Here is a 16990-nt window from a genome sequence, read left to right as displayed (position 1 = left end):
GGCTCCACCCCTGGTCCCCAGACCCCACTCTTATTTAAGGGGTCCTCTCCCCCTCCTCCTTTGTCCCAGTGGAAGCATCAGTCTTGCGCTACAACTTGGTGAGTGAATATTACTGCATATTACTACTTATATCTATGGAAAACATGAGACTTTGTGGGGACTGGGTGTCCACATTTTAGTTATTTGAGTACATCTTCACCTGGCGCTGACCAGACAGAGCTGGTCTCTGACATTGGATGATATAGTGTTTTCTACCTGGATGGATTGTTTGTAGCTTTATTGAGGCATGAACTAGAAGTACACTTCAAACTGAAGTCACTGCTTATTGGAATGGATTCATGGTATCGCACCAAAATAATAAGAGACATTCAGCTATTCAGAGATTTGTGAATAATAAACGATTTATCATCAGGTGATTGTGGGGAGGGTGCAGGTAAATACAGTGTAATAACTTAGTAAAAAGTTACCAATACACTGATCAATGCTGGTTTGGTCAGGTACATTGAGACAGAACTAAATACTGTCTAATGAATGAAGCCATTATAGGCAGATGGGGCAAGGAGCCATGCTGTAAACAGAGGTGTTACAATGTGCCGACAGCTGCTCTCTGGGTTGGCTCCAACTCTCCCATGTCTGAAATAGCTCCAGATAGGGATCCATGGAGGTCAATGTGGCACTTGGTGTAGCTGTGTGTGGAGCAACCAGGGTGTGGAGCTTAAAATAGATAGCTGGTCTTGCTTGCTGCTTCCACTGATATGCCCCTTTTTGGAGCTACCTCGGCAGCCCTAAAATGTCCCAGGAACAATCATGACAGCCGATACACAGTATCACTAACTTCACAACATGTTTGGGACAAAAATACAATGGGATAAATTGTAGATAGCTGCTATTTTAAATACAAGGAATTGATAACATTTTCAAAACAGTTTTAAGACAAGTTGTACAACTTTGACTACAGTAGTAAAATCAATATATTATTCCAAAAGACAAAAAAATGCAGAATATCGAAAACATGGATTCGGATGCAAACATTTTTCATGTCAGTACAGTAATAAATTATTTGTGGTGGTGAACAAACCAATTAGGATAGGCCTGCTGGAAATTCCTTCAATGGTGGGGGGGGTTGCAGCTGTTCCCACCACTCAGTCTCACCCCTGTGTCTCTCTGTCACCCACAGACCATCCCAGTAAAACCATGTGTGACGACGACGAGACTACCGCCCTTGTGTGCGACAATGGCTCTGGCTTGGTCAAGGCTGGATTTGCCGGAGATGACGCTCCCCGTGCTGTCTTCCCTTCCATTGTTGGAAGGCCCCGCCACCAGGTACTGTACCATAATGTAACTGGGGCTGGTATAGATTGTGCCATTGTATAGACACACATTTTTAGGGGGGAACTGTCAAAAAGGGTGCAGTATGTTAGTTTGCCGTCTGTCATGTAGGCTACAGTGATGATTGTGTCACTCCTAACCTCTCTTCTTTCTCATCCAGGGTGTGATGGTGGGTATGGGTCAGAAGGACAGCTATGTAGGTGATGAGGCTCAGAGCAAGAGGGGTATCCTGACTCTGAAGTACCCCATTGAGCATGGCATCATCACTAACTGGGACGATATGGAGAAGGTGGGTCCTAGATTACAACACACTTCTTACAACATCTTGCAGAGTTTTGGCATTGACTTTGGCACAAGACTAGAAGTAAATACATGCAGTATAATAATATAATAAACTGGAAACTTTTACTATTTCGTATCCTTGCAGATCTGGCACCACACCTTCTACAATGAGCTGCGTGTGGCCCCTGAGGAGCACCCCACCCTGCTGACAGAGGCTCCCCTGAACCCCAAGGCCAACAGAGAGAAGATGACCCAGGTACTTTGAACTCCATTATCCCCCCACTTTATTTCAAATCCATGTCTTTTGTTAGAGGATAACAGTCAAGCAAACTTCTGAAATGTTTATCTTATTCTTGCCTTATAGATCATGTTTGAGACCTTCAACGTTCCTGCTATGTATGTGGCCATCCAGGCTGTCCTGTCCCTGTACGCCTCCGGTCGTACCACCGGTCAGTATTCCAGGACACTGCCTCTTATATGTACCAATGTCAACCATGGATAGTTGCTATATTACTGATACAATATGTAGTTTGCTTCCACACATTAGTGGTCAATATGACAACAGGAGACAGCTCAAATCAAGTTGATGCACCTGTATTACAATAGTGTTGAGTAAGTGAGCTGTTTAGTTGTCAGAGACAGCTAGATTAATTGTTCCTTTGTTGTCGAGGACATGTTATTCCCTGTTTGGCAGGGTATGTGGCAGGGTATGTGGCACACCTGTAGCCATTGATGTCAGCTGCATTGTTTGTTAGTTTATGATGTGACATATGCTTGGAGTGATTCCCATATGGCAGCCGGCCATTCCTCTGTCAGTCATGTCTGTCTGACTGACTAATGTGCTTTGTCTGCTCCCTATAGGTATTGTGCTGGACTCTGGTGATGGTGTGACCCACAACGTCCCCATCTATGAGGGTTATGCTCTTCCCCACGCCATCATGCGCCTGGATCTGGCTGGTCGCGATCTGACTGACTACCTGATGAAGATCCTGACAGAGCGTGGCTACTCTTTCGTGACCACTGGTAAGGAGAGCTAACTTCTGTCAATGAGGTTATGCCTCATTTTTTATGTTATTGTAATTTCTGTGTGTTTAGAGCAATCTCTTGCTGTGCAGTTGTGTAAATGTTCTTCCTCTCATCATTGAAACTTGCCCCCCTTAGCTGAACGTGAGATTGTGCGTGACATCAAGGAGAAGCTGTGCTATGTGGCTCTGGACTTCGAGAATGAGATGGCCACCGCTGCCTCCTCCTCCTCCCTGGAGAAGAGCTACGAGCTTCCTGACGGTCAGGTCATTACCATTGGTAATGAGCGTTTCCGTTGCCCAGAAACCCTCTTCCAGCCTTCCTTCATTGGTAAGTTATACTTACAGTATGCATTTTGCATTATACATTATGGTTGCTATACAATGTGTTATTACAATCAATGTTTTTGTGTTTCTGTGTCAATTAATTATCTTCTGTAATATCTTCTACCAGGTATGGAGTCCGCTGGTATCCATGAGACCGCCTACAACAGCATCATGAAGTGTGACATTGACATCCGTAAGGACCTGTACGCCAACAATGTGCTGTCTGGTGGTACCACCATGTACCCTGGTATTGCTGACCGTATGCAGAAGGAGATCACAGCCCTGGCCCCCAGCACCATGAAGATCAAGGTGAGGGACAATCCCACCATGTTAAACTTCAGGAAGTTAACCATCAAGTTAATTGTAATGTTCCGATTTACAGTGGGTCTACGTGAAACTAAGCAATTCCCTGTACTCTGTTTATCTTCTAGATCATCGCTCCCCCCGAGCGTAAGTACTCCGTCTGGATTGGTGGCTCCATTTTGGCTTCCCTGTCCACCTTCCAGGCAATGTGGATCAGCAAGCAGGAGTACGATGAGGCAGGCCCCTCCATTGTCCACAGGAAGTGCTTCTAAACAATCAAACCCCCCTTCACCCATACATTTATACTGTGTTGTTTACTGTATATACGTGTACTGTTGTAATAAAAATAGATCCTTGTAACAGTACATTTGTTCTGACTCTTTTCTGCATTGCTATAGGCCTATTAAGATGCCATACACCAACTTGAATCTATCTATCTATCTATCTATCTATCTATCTGTAATTCGAATCTACAAGTGCATTGAAATATTGAATATTGAAAAAGTAAATACAATTTTTACAGTATTTTTGGTATTCATATTTTCCTTTGACTGATTGATTGATTGCATTTATTAGACAATTTTTTTAATACATACATAAGGGCACTCCAGCCGGTGACGCCTCCATATACAATTTAAGAAAATCATAAAGGATAACACAATAAAACTTAAAAGCTTATTTCCGTTGTGGTCCTTTTGGAGGGGGAAGCTCATTTGTACAGTTCCATTTCCTAATAAAACTCTGGAAAGGTACATCTCCCTTGTCTCACATACCCTTACTATATAAAACAATAAATCCCTAATATACAGTATACAAGACAATCACAATATGATACACAATAGGCACCAAAAGGCAGACCATATGCTATTCCGGGCATTTTCTTCTCACCCTTACAGTCTTACAACATGCTGCTATTTAGCAATTTTTTCAGTGAGAACTTGAAACTGCCTTTGGAGGTTATAAGTTTGAAATTCTTTGGAAGACTATTCCAAAGAATGGCAGCTGAGTACAAAAAAGTGTATTTCCCCAGACCACTATTAAATCTAAAAGGAACAACGTCAATTTCACTCCTTCTAGTGGAATAGTTATGGTTATCTCGGACCAAGTTGAAGTAGTTACATACTGTAGATACCTGGGGACCATACTGTGGACAACCATATGTACAAGACACAATTTAATCTGAGAGACTCTCTCCTCCACTTTGATACATATGAGGCTTTCAAAGTGGGAATGGTCAAGATGAGTAGGTGCTGAAAGTTTTAAAATAGTCCTGACTAATTTACTCTGAGATGTCTGCAGTTTATTATTTAGTAAATATACTGGGGGTACTATTGTACCAGGAAGAGCACACATAGTCAAAGTGGCACTGAACAAGAGCCCCTGCCAATGCCACCGATGCGTTCACATCCAGATATTTGGAGCTACTTGCCAGAAACCTAATTTTATGGTTCACTTTGGAGATAACTTTTTGTGCCATGCTCTCCCCTGTCAGATGGTTATCTAGCACACATCCAATATAATTAACTGAGTGTTTTGCTGTGACTACTATGTCACCTACAGTGGGGGAAAAAGTATTTAGTCAGCCACCAATTGTGCAAGTTCTCCCACTTAAAAAGATGAGAGAGGCCTGTAATTTTCATCATAGGTACACGTCAACTATGACAGACAAATTGAGGAAAAAAAATCCAGAAAATCACATTGTAGGATTTTTTATGAATTTATTTGCAAATTATGGTGGAAAATAAGTATTTGGTCAATAACAAAAGTTTCTCAATACTTTGTTATATACCCTTTGTTGGCAATGACACAGGTCAAACGTTTTCTGTAAGTCTTCACAAGGTTTTCACACACTGTTGCTGGTATTTTGGCCCATTCCTCCATGCAGATCTCCTCTAGAGCAGTGATGTTTTGGGGCTGTCGCTGGGCAACACGGACTTTCAACTCCCTCCAAAGATTTTCTATGGGGTTGAGATCTGGAGACTGGCTAGGCCACTCCAGGACCTTGAAAAGCTTCTTACGAAGCCACTCCTTCGTTGCCCGGGCGGTGTGTTTGGGATCATTGTCATGCTGAAAGACCCAGCCACGTTTCATCTTCAATGCCCTTGCTGATGGAAGGAGGTTTTCCCTCAAAATTCCGCTGGTGTACAGCAATCCTTAAGTCATACCACAGATTCTCAATTGGATTGAGGTCTGGGCTTTGACAAGCCCATTCCAAGACATTTAAATGTTTCCCCTTAAACCACTCAAGTGTTGCTTTAGCAGTATGCTTAGGGTCATTGTCCTGCTGGAAGGTGAACCTCTGTCCCAGTCTCAAATCTCTGGAAGACTGAAACAAGTTTCCCTCAAGAATTTCCCTGTATTTAGTGCCATCCATCATTCGTTCAATTCTGACCAGTTTCCCGGGCCCTGCTGATGAAAAACATCCCCACAGCATGATGCTGCCACCACCATGCTTCACTGTGGGGATGGTGTTCTCGGGGTTTGAGAGGTGTTGGGTCTGCGCCAGACATAGCGTTTTACTTGATGGCCAAAAAGCTAAATTTTAGACTCATCTGACCATAGTATCTTTTTCCATATGTTTGGTGAGTCTCCCACATGCCTTTTGGCGAACACCAAACGTGTATGCTTATTTTTTTCTTTAAGCCATGGCTTTTTTTCTGGCCACTCTTCCCTAAAGCCCAGCTCTGTGGAGTGTACGGCTTAAAGTGGTCCTATGGGCAAATACTCCAATTTCCCCTGAAGGAGCTTTGCAGCTCCTTCAGGGTTATCTTTGGTCTCTTTGTTGCCTCTCTGATTAATGCCCTCCTTGCCTGGTCCGTGAGTTTTGGTGGGTGGCCCTCTCTTGGCAGGTTTGTTGTGGTGTCATATTCTTTAAATGTTTTAATAATGGATTTACTGGTGCTCCGTGGGATGTTAAAAGTTTCTGATATTTTTTTACAACCCAACCCTGATCTGTACTTCTCCACAACTTTGTCCCTGACCTGTTTGGAGATCTCCTTGGTCTTCATGGTGCTGCTTGCTTAGTGGTGCCCCTTGTTTAGTGGTGTTGCAGACTCTGGGGCCTTTCAGAACAGGTGTGTATATATACTGAGATCATGTGACAGATCATGTGACACTTAGATTGCACACAGGTGGACTTTATTTAACTAATTATGTGACTTCTGAAGATAATTGGTTGCACCAGATCTTATTTGGGGGCTTCATAGCAAAGGGGGTGAATACATACATTGAGGGAAAAAGTATTTGATCCCCTGCTGATTTTGTATGTTTGCCCACTGACAAAGAAATGATCAGTCTATAATTTTAATGGTATGTTTATTTGAACAGTGAGAGACAGAATAACAACACAAAAATCCCCCAAAAAGCATTTCAAAAATGTTAAATAAATTGATTTGCATTTTAATGAGGGAAATAAGTATTTGACCCCCTCTCAATCAGAAAGATTTCTGGCTCCCAGGTGTCTTTTATACAGGTAACGAGCTGAGATTAGGAGCACACTCTTAAAGGGAGGGCTCCTAATCTCATCTTGTTACCTGTATAAAAGACACCTGTCCACAGAAGCAATCAATCAATCAGATTCCAAACTCTCCACCATGGCCAAGACCAAAGAGCTCTCCAAGGATGTCAGAGACAAGATTGTAGACCTACACAAGGCTGGAATGGGCTACAAGACCATCGCCAAGCAGCTTGCTGTGAAGGTGACAACAGTTGGTGCGATTATTCGCAAATGGAAGAAACACAAAATAACTGTAAATCTCCCTCGGTCTGGGGCTCCATGCAAGATCTCACCTCGTGGAGTTGCAAGGATCATGAGAACGGTGAGGAATCAGCCCCGAACTACATGGGAGGATATTGTCAATGATCTCAAGGCAGCTGGGACCATAGTCACCAAGACAACAATTGGTAACACACTACACCGTGAAGGACTGAAATCCTGCAGCGCCCGCAAGGTCCCCATGCTCAAGAAAGCACATATACAGGGCCGTCTGAAGTTTGCCAATGAACATCTGAATGATTCAGAGGAGAACTGGGTGAAAGTGTTGTGGTCAGATGAGACCAAAATCGAGCTCTTCGGCATCAACTCAACTCGCCGTGTTTGGAGGAGGAGGAATGCTGCCTATGACCCCAAGAACACCATCCCCACCGTCAAACATGGAGGTGGAAACATTATGCTTTGGGGGTGTTTTTCTGCTAAGGGGACAGGACAACTTCACCGCATCAAAGGGACGATGGACGGGGCCATATACCGTCAAATTTTGGGTGAGAACCTCCTTCCCTCAGCCAGGGCATTGAAAATGGGTCGTGGATGGGTATTCCAGCATGACAATGACCCAAAACACACGGCCAAGGCAACAAAGGAGTGGCTCAAGAAGAAGCACATTAAGGTCCTGGAGTGGCCTAGCCAGTCTCCAGACCTTAATCCCATAGAAAATCTGTGGAGGGAGCTGAAGTTTCGAGTTGCCAAACGTCAGCCTCGAAACCTTAATGACTTGGAGAAGATCTGCAAAGAGGAGTGGAGCAAAATCCCTCCTGAGATGTGTGCAAACCTGGTGGTCAACTACAAGAAACGTCTGACCTCTGTGATTTCCAACAAGGGTTTTGCCACCAAGTACTAAGTCATGTTTTGCAGAGGGGTCAAATACTTATTTCCCTCATTAAAATGGAAATCAATTGATAACATTTTTGACATGCGTTTTTCTGGATTTTTTTGTTTTTATTCTGTCTCTCACTGTTCAAATAAACCTACCATTAAAATTATAGACTGATCATGTCTTTGTCAGTGGGCAAACGTACAAAATCAGCAGGGGATCAAATACTTTTTTCCCTCACTGTGTACACGCACCACTTTTCCGTTATTTTTTTCATTTCACTTCACCAATTTGGAATATTTTGTGTATGTCCATTACATGAAATCCAAATAAAAATCCATTTAAATTACAGGTTGTAATGCAACAAAAAAATGGCTGATGTGATGAATACTTTTGCAAGGCACTGTAATAGACAAGTGTCGGTGGAATGGGATTTCCTAAAGCCAGATTGGAGCTAATTTAGTAGGTTGTAGGTACAATTCTCCACATATTTCTGGCCCAGTTTAAACTTTACAGTATAACTATCCTGAGTGAGTCTAGCAATCTTCATTGGCTGTGTTTTTCTATGCATTTAGTTTGTAAAATCTACCTATATTTCCACTTACTTCAATACACAGTCAGAGACTCTGGTACAGTAGCTGCTCAACAGGCACTGAATGTATAAAGGCATCTGCATTTCCATTGTGTGGGTCAGTGGGATTATCCAGTGTTGGCGAGTGGGGAGGAAATGACAGTAATAGATCAGGAGAAGGCAGAGATGATGGCCAAAACTTTTATCCAAGTGCATAGCTCTGCATATTTGTCAGAGGAAGGGCAGAGGGGGAGAGAGAGAACGAGAGAGGTGAACCCTGGAGTGCTGGATAGGAGGGAGGATGTAAATTATGCGTTGAATGCACCATTTACCATGGCAAAGACAAAAAGGGCAATAGGTAAGGCTGGATTAACTTGGGAAGGATGAGGTGTGCTATGTTACTGTATGTTGGCCCATCTTAGTGATTAGGCACTGGATAAGGTATTGGTGTTGTACAACAGAATGTGGGAGGAGGGAAAATACCAGGCAGCTGGAAGGAGGCAGTAGTGGTACCAATCTGGAAGCCAGGGAAGGATCCAACAAGACCAACAAGCTATCGGCCAATAGCTTTAAAATCACATGTATGTAAGATTATGGAACGTATGATTATGGAGAGGCTAACTTACTTCGTGGAGAGCAGAGGGCTAGTATTGCCACATCAGAGTGTGTTCAGGAAGGGGAGGGGACCTATGGACCCAGTGCTCTGCTTAGAAGCAAAGGTCAGGAAGGCTCAGGTGAACAAGGAGGCTGTTTTAGTGTTTGTTTTTTATGTGGAGAAGGCGTATGATATGATGTGGAAGGAGGGGTTGTTAATCAAGCTTGATGTTATGGGGGTAGGAGGAAGAACATAGAACTGGATAAAGGATTTCCTGTTTGGAAGGACTATCCAGGTGAGGGTTTGATTTGATTAATGTGGGGATTCAGGTTCTCTGTAGAGAAAACTCAGACAGTGTTCTTTACCAGGAGGAAGGCGGGAGATGAGGTACACTTGAGGTTATACGGGAGAAACTTAGAGAGGTTTTCAGGTTCCTTGGGGTGTACTTTGACACTAGGATGACCTGGGCAGAACGAGTGGTGGGAAAGAGAGAGAGTGGTGGGAAAGTGTAAGAAGGTGCTAAATGTGATGCGCTGTCTGATGGGGAAGAAGTGGGGGACTGGGCGTTCCTCATTGAGGACCATGTATGTTGCATTGATCCAATCTGTAATAGACTATGGCAGTATAGCATATGGTTTGGCAGCCCGGACCTCATTGGAAAGGCTAGATGTCATACAGGGGCAAGGACTCAGAATATGTAGTGGGGCGTTTCGGACATCCCCAGTGTCTGCACTACAGGTGGAGATGGGGGATATGCCATTGCAGATTAGGAGACAGCAGCTGGCAATGAATTATTGGGTCAATCTACAGGGACATGGTGTGTGTCATCCTGCGAAAGGGATTTTACAGGCATGCTGGGAACATGAGCGAGGACAGATAACTAGCTTTGGGTGGGTGGGTAATACCCAGGCGAGAGAGATGGGACTTTATGGAAGGGAGTTTAGTCCAACGGTAGCTATTGCTGTAAACCCACCATGGCCACTCCCGCCTCCAGTAGTTGATCTAGAAGTGTTGAAGAGACTATGGAAAGATAGGGAGGGTGTTATTTAGAATGTAATTTATATGGGGGATACAACCTTCCCAGCTCTGCAGATTTTGCTGCGAAGAGACAGAATCATTAGATCATTTGTTTTGGTACTGTCCATATGTAGCTTGTTTTTGGTCACAGGTCCAGTAATGGCTGAAGAATTGCAATATTTACCTGGAGCTAACCCTGCAGATAACACTACTGGGTGATCTGAAAAGTCATAGTCAATCGATCAATAATATAATAATTTTAGCAAAAATATTTATTTTCAATTTACAATTTGTAGAAACAATGAGAATAGAAAGGTTCAGAACTTTTGTGAAACAGTTGAAAAATATATGGCAAATAGAAATCCAATATGGATGGTGTTAAGAGATACAGTGCCTTGCAAAAGTATTCATCCCCCTTGGCGTTTTTCCTATTTTGTTGCATTACAACCTGTAATTTAAATGGATTTTTATTTGGATTTCATGTAATGGACATACACAAAATAGTCCAAATTGGTGAAGTGAAATGAAAAAAAATACGGAAAAGTGGTGCGTGTATATGTATTCACCCCCTTTGCTATGAAGCCCCTAAATAAGAACTGGTGCAACCAATTACCTTCAGAAGTCACATAATTAGTTAAAGAAAAGTCCACCTGTGTGCAATCTAAGTGTCACGTGATCTCAGTATATATACACCTGTTCTGAAAGGCCCCAGAGTCTGCAACACCACTAAGTAAAGGGCAACTCCAAGCAAGCAGCACCATGAAGACCAAGGAGCTCTCCAAACAGGTCAGGGATAAAGTTGTGGAGAAGTACAGATCAGGGTTGGGTTATAAAAAAATATCAGAAACTTTGAATATCCAGGTGGGGCACCATTAAATCCATTATTAAAAAATGGAAAGAATATGGAACCACATAAAATCTGCTAAGAAAGGGCCGCCCACCAAAACTCACGGACCAGGCAAGGAGGGCATTAATCAGAGAGGCAACAAAGAGACCAAAGATAACCCTGAAGGAGCTGCAAAGCTCCACAGCGGAGATTGGAGTATCTGTCCATAGGACCACTTTAAGCCGTACACTCCACAGAGCTGGGCTTTACGGAAGAATGGCCAGAAAAAGCCATAAGCAAACACGTTTCGTTTTCGCCAAAAGGCATGTGGGAGACTCCCCAAACATATGGAAGAAGGTACTCTGTTCAGACGAGACTAAAATTGAGCTTTTTGTCCATCAAGGAAAGTGCTATGTCTGGCGCAAACCCAACACCTCTCATCACCCCGAGAACACCATCCCCACAGTGAAGCATGGTGGTGGCAGCATCATGCTGTGGGGATGTTTTTCATCAGCAGGGACTGGGAAACTAGTCACTTTAATAATGTTTACATATCTTGCACTACTCCTCTCATACAGTTAGATGTTGGAAGTTTACATACACCTTAGCCAACTACATTTAAACTCTGTTTTCAAAATTCCTGACATTTAATCCTAGTAAAGATTCCCTGTCTTATGTCAGTTAGGATCACCACTTTATTTTAAGAATTTTATTATATATTATATATATTATAGAATTATATATTTCAGCTTTTATTACTTTCATCACATTCCCAGTGGGTCAGAAGTTTACATACACTCAATTAGTATTTGGTAACATTGCCTTTAAATTGTTTAACTTGTTCAAACGTTTCGGGTAGCATTCCACAAGCTTCCCACAATAAGTTGGGTGAATTTTGGCCCATTCCTCCTGACAGAGCTGGTGTAAATGAGTCAGATTTGTAGGCCTCCTTGCTCGCACATGTTTTTCAGTTCTGCCCACAAATGTTCTATAGGATTGAGGTCAGGGCTTTGTGATGGCCACTTCAATACCTTGACTTTGTTGTCCTTAAGCCATTTTGACACAACTTTGGAAGTATGCTTGGGGTCATTGTCCATGTGGAAGACCATTTGCGACCAAGCTTTAACTTCCTGACTGATGTCTTGAGATGTTGCTTCAATATATCCACCTAATTTTCCTTCCTCATGATGCCATCTATTTTGTGAAGTGCACCAGTCCCTCCTGCAGCAAAGCACCCCCACAGCATGATGCTGCCACCCCCGTGCTTCACGGTTGGAATGGTGTTCTTCAGCTTGCAAGACCCCCTTTTTCCTCCAAACATAACGATGGTCATAATGGCCAAACAGTTCTATTTTTGTTTCATCAGACCAGAGGACATTTCTCCAAAAAGTACGATCTTTGTCCTCATGTGCAGTTGCAAACCGTAGTCTGTCTTTTTTATGGCGGTTTTGGAGCAGTGGCTTCTTCCTTGCTGAGCGGCCTTTCAGGTTATGTCGATATAGGACTCGTCTTACTGTGGATATAGATACTTTTGTATCTGTTTCCTCCAGCATCTTAACAAGGTCCAATGCTGTTGTTCTGGGATTGATTTGCACTTTTCGCACCAAAGTACGTTCATCTCTAGGCGACAGAACGCGTCTCCTTCCTGACCGGTATGACACTGCGTGGTTCCATGGTGTTTATACTTGCGAACTATTATTTGTACAGATGAATGTGGTACCTTCAGGCGTTTGGAAATTGCTCCCAATGACGAACCAGACTTGTGGAGGTCTACAATAATTTTTCTGAGGTCTTGGCTGATTTCTTTTGATTTTCCCATGATGTCAAGCAAAGAGGCACTAAGTTTGAAGGTAGGCCTTGAAATACATTCACAGGTACACCTCCAATTGACTCAAAGTATATCATTAGCCTATCAGAAGCTTCTAAAGCCATGACATCATTTTCTGTAATTTTCCAAGCTGTTTAAAGGCACAGTCAACTTAGTGTATGTAAACTTCTGATCCACTAGAATTGTGATACAGTGAATTATAAGTGAAATTATCTGTCTGTAAACAATTTTTGGAAAAATTACTTGTGTCATGCACAAAGTAGATGTCCTAACCGACTTTCCAAAACTATAGTTTGTTAACAAGAAATGTGTGGAGTGGTTGAAAAATGAGTTTTAATGACTCCAACCTAAGTGTATGTAAACTTCCGACTTCAACTGTATGTATATACTGCATTCTATTCTATAATATTCTACTGTATCTTAGTCCATGCCACTCTGTCATTGCTTGTCCATATATGTATATATTCTTAAATCCCATTCCTTACTAGTTTTGTGTGTATTGGGTATATGTTGTGAAATTGTTAGATATTACTGCACTGTCAGAGCTAGAAGCACAAGCATTTCGTAACACCCGCTATAACATCTGCTAAGCACGTGTATGTGACAAATAAAATTTGATTTGATTTGATTTGGTCAGAATTCAAGGAATGATAGATGGCACTAAATATAGGAAATTCTTGAGCAAAACCTGTTTCAGTCTTCCAGACATTTGAGACTGGGACGGAGGTTCACCTTCCAGCAGGACAATGACCCTAAGCATACTGCTAAAGCAACACTTGAGTGGTTTAAGGGGAAACATTTAAATGTCTTGGAATGGGCTAGTCAAAGCCCAGACCTCAATCCAATTGAGAATCTGTGGTATGACTTAAAGATTGCTGTACACCAGCGGAACCCATCCAACTTGAAGGAGCTGGAGCAGTTTTGCCTTGAAGAATGGGCAAAAATCCCAGTGGCTAGATGTGCCAAGCTTATAGAGACATACCCCAAGAGACTTGCAGCTGTAATTGCTGCAAAAGGTGGCTCTACAAAGTATTGACTTTGGGGGGGTGAATAGTTATGCACGCTTAAGTTTTCTGCTTTTTTGTCTTATTTCTTGTTTGTTTCATAATAAAAAATATTTTGCATCTTCAAAGTGGTAGGCATGTTGTGTAAATCAAATGATACAACCCCCCAAAAAATCCATTTAATTCCAGGTTGTAACGCTACAAAATAGGAAAAATGCCAAGGGGCTGAATACTTTCGCAAGCCACTGTATATATATTTATTTTATTTTAATTTAACTAGGCAAGTCAGTTAAGAACAAATTCTTATTTACAATTACATTCTACACCGGCCAACGCTGGGCCAATTGTGTGCCACCCTATGGGACTTCCAGTCACGGACAGTTGTGATACATTCTGGAATCGAACCAGGGGGTCTGTAGTGACGCCTCAAGCACTGAGATGCAGTGCCTTAGACCGCTGTGCCACTCGGGAGTATGTATGTACACTGCTCAAAAAAATAAAGGGAACACTAAAATAACACATCCTAGATCTGAATGAATGAAATAATCTTATTAAATACTTTTTTCTTTACATAGTTGAATGTGCTGACAACAAAATCACACAAAAATTATCAATGGAAATCAAATGTATCAACCCATGGAGGTCTGGATTTGGAGTCACCCTCTAAATTAAAGTGGAAAACCACACTACAGGCTGATCCAACTTTGATGTAATGTCCTTAAAACAAGTCAAAATGAGGCTCAGTAGTGTGTGTGGCCTCCACGTGCCTGTATGACCTCCCTACAACGCCTGGGCATGCTCCTGATGAGGTGGCGGATGGTCTCCTGAGGGATCTCCTCCCAGACCTGGACCAAAGCATCCGCCAACTCCTGGACAGTCTGTGGTGCAATGTGGCGTTGGTGGATGGAGCGAGACATGATGTCCCAGATGTGCTCAATTGGATTCAGGTCTGGGGAACGGGCGGGCCAGTCCATAGCATCAATGCCTTCCTCTTGCAGGAACTGCTGACACACTCCAGCCACATGAGGTCTAGCATTGTCTTGCATTAGGAGGAACCCAGGACCAACCGCACCAGCATATGGTCTCACAAGGGGTCTGAGGATCTCATCTCGGTACCTAATGGCAGTCAGGCTACCTCTGGCGAGCACATGGAGGGCTGTGCGGCCCCCCAAAGAAATGCCACCCCACACCATGACTGACCCACCGCCAAACCGGTCATGCTGGAGGATGTTGCAGGCAGCAGAACGTTCTCCACGGCATCTCCAGACTCTGTCACGTCTGTCACATGTGCTCAGTGTGAACCTGCTTTCATCTGTGAAGAGCACAGGGCGCCAGTGGCGAATTTGCCAATCTTGGTGTTCTCTGGCAAATGCCAAACGTCCTGCACGGTGTTGGGCTGTAAGCACAACCCCCACCTGTGGACGTCGGGCCCTCATACCACCCTCATGGAGTCTGTTTCTGACCGTTTGAGCAGACACATGCATATTTGTGGTCATTTTGCAGGGCTCTGGCAGTGCTCCTCCTGCTCCTCCTTGCACAAAGGCAGAGGTAGCAGTCCTGCTGCTGGGTTGTTGCCCTCCTACGGCCTCCTCCACATCTCCTGATGTACTGGCCTGTCTTCTGGTAGCGCCTCCATGCTCTGGACACTACGCTGACAGACACAGCAAACCTTCTTGCCACAGCTCGCATTGATGTGCCATCCTGGATGAGCTGCACTACCTGAGCCACTTGTGTGGGTTGTAGACTCCGTCTCATGCTACCACTAGAGTGAAAGCACCGCCAGCATTCAAAAGTGACCAAAACATCAGCCAGGAAGCATAGGAACTGAGAAGTGGTCTGTGGTCACCACCTGCAAAACCAGTCCTTTATTAGGGGTGTCTTGCTAATTGCCTATAATTTCCACCTGTTGTCTATTCCATTTGCACAACAGCATGTGAAATGTATTGTCAATCAGTGTTGCTTCCTAAGTGGACAGTTTGATTTCACAGAAGTGTGATTGACTTGGAGTTACATTGTGTTGTTTAAGTGTTCCCTTTATTTTTTAGAGCAGTGTATATATGGGGGATTGAAAGTGATGCAGACATGTTTAAATTTGAGTAATTTAGCAGACACTCTTATCCAGAGCGACTTACAGGAGCAATTAGGGTTAAGTGCCTTGCTCAAGGGCACATCGACAGAATTTTCACCTAGTCGGCGATTAGAACCAGCGACCTTTCGGTTACTGGCACAACGCTCTTAACCACTAAGCTACCTGCCGCCAGACAGTTACATTGATGAAAGCTACAATCTATCTGCAATATTAAAGCTGATCTACCCCCTTAAAAAAAAGATAGGGAGGGTGTTGAACCATCTGATTTGTTTAACAGACGTCTGGATACTGTGTATCAGGATTTTGTGGCCATTTACACAGATGGTTCAAAAGATCCAAGGACAGGACGTACTGGGTCAGCATTTGTAGTGCAGGAATGTGGGGTGTAAGTCAGGAAACGTATTACAGATCATCTGGCTGTATATACGGTGGAGCTGATGGCCATACTGTTGGCCTTGCAGTGGGTGGAAGAAGTCAAGCCAAACAGAGTAGTTATTTGCTCCGATTCATGTGCAGTGTTGATGAGTCTACAGTCATTTACCTCACGTAGCAGACAAAACCTGCTTTATGATGTACTACAAACCCATGGCAGGATTAGACAGATGGAAATACAGATAAGATTTACTTGGGTCCCAGTCCATGTGGGGGTGGAGGGGAACGAGTCAGTTGATGTACTGGCTAAACAAGCACTTAGTAGTGGGGATGTTCATGTTGTAGTTTCAATGAGCAAGGCAGAGGAAAAAAGCCTGATATGGACAGTGATGGTGCAGCAATGTCAGGAGCAGTGGAATAGAGATACCAAGGGCAGGCATTTATTTCAAGTACAGAGGAAAGTCAGGGAGGGGAGGACGGCATTAAGGGACAGAAAAGAGGAGGCTATTGTTACAAGATTAAGGGTGGGACACAGCCGGTTGAATAATACTTTAAATGTGATAGGAAAGCATCTGACAGGAAAGTGTGATTTTTGCCAGGAAACAGAGACAGTGGAGCTTGTATTGATACAGTGTGGGCAGTATGAGAGGGAAAGAGACAGGCTGAGATTTAGTATGAGGGAGAATGGGATACAGCAAATTAGTTTAAAGAGTATATTGAGTAGAACGTCATTAGATACAGTCTCAAATATTTTGTTATATTTTTTAAGAGAAACGGGGCTGGCAGTTAGGATTTAGTTATTTTTTTCTCTCTCTGGCCCACACTCCAGTACAGTA

General features: G+C 43.3%; 1 protein-coding gene across 1 annotated transcript; it reads left to right on the top strand.

The window, feature by feature from the left end:
- The first annotated feature begins 3 nt into the window (after nt 1-3).
- LOC121539245 (actin, alpha cardiac muscle) lies at nt 4-3628 on the top strand. The gene is made up of 9 exons (XM_041847591.1): nt 4-98; nt 1178-1323; nt 1490-1618; nt 1757-1867; nt 1976-2060; nt 2473-2634; nt 2773-2964; nt 3088-3269; nt 3392-3628. Exons 2-9 carry the CDS (start codon nt 1195-1197, stop codon nt 3533-3535), a joined length of 1134 nt encoding a protein of 377 aa, XP_041703525.1. The 5' UTR covers nt 4-98; nt 1178-1194; the 3' UTR covers nt 3536-3628.
- The last annotated feature ends 13362 nt before the right edge of the window (nt 3629-16990 follow it).

The sequence above is a fragment of the Coregonus clupeaformis genome, chromosome 25 (genome assembly GCF_020615455.1).
Source record: "Coregonus clupeaformis isolate EN_2021a chromosome 25, ASM2061545v1, whole genome shotgun sequence".
Lineage (NCBI taxonomy): Eukaryota > Metazoa > Chordata > Actinopteri > Salmoniformes > Salmonidae > Coregonus > Coregonus clupeaformis.
This window is presented reverse-complemented; position numbering and strand designations above follow the sequence as displayed.

Bases quoted from the DNA above. Each gene is read 5' to 3' on its own strand.
- LOC121539245 (XM_041847591.1), top strand. From the start codon at position 1,195: ATGTGTGACGACGACGAGACTACCGCCCTTGTGTGCGACAATGGCTCT. The intron at 1,619-1,756 runs GTGGGTCCTAGA...GTATCCTTGCAG, and splicing joins ACTGGGACGATATGGAGAAG to ATCTGGCACCACACCTTCTA. The intron at 2,061-2,472 runs GTCAGTATTCCA...TGCTCCCTATAG, and splicing joins CGCCTCCGGTCGTACCACCG to GTATTGTGCTGGACTCTGGT.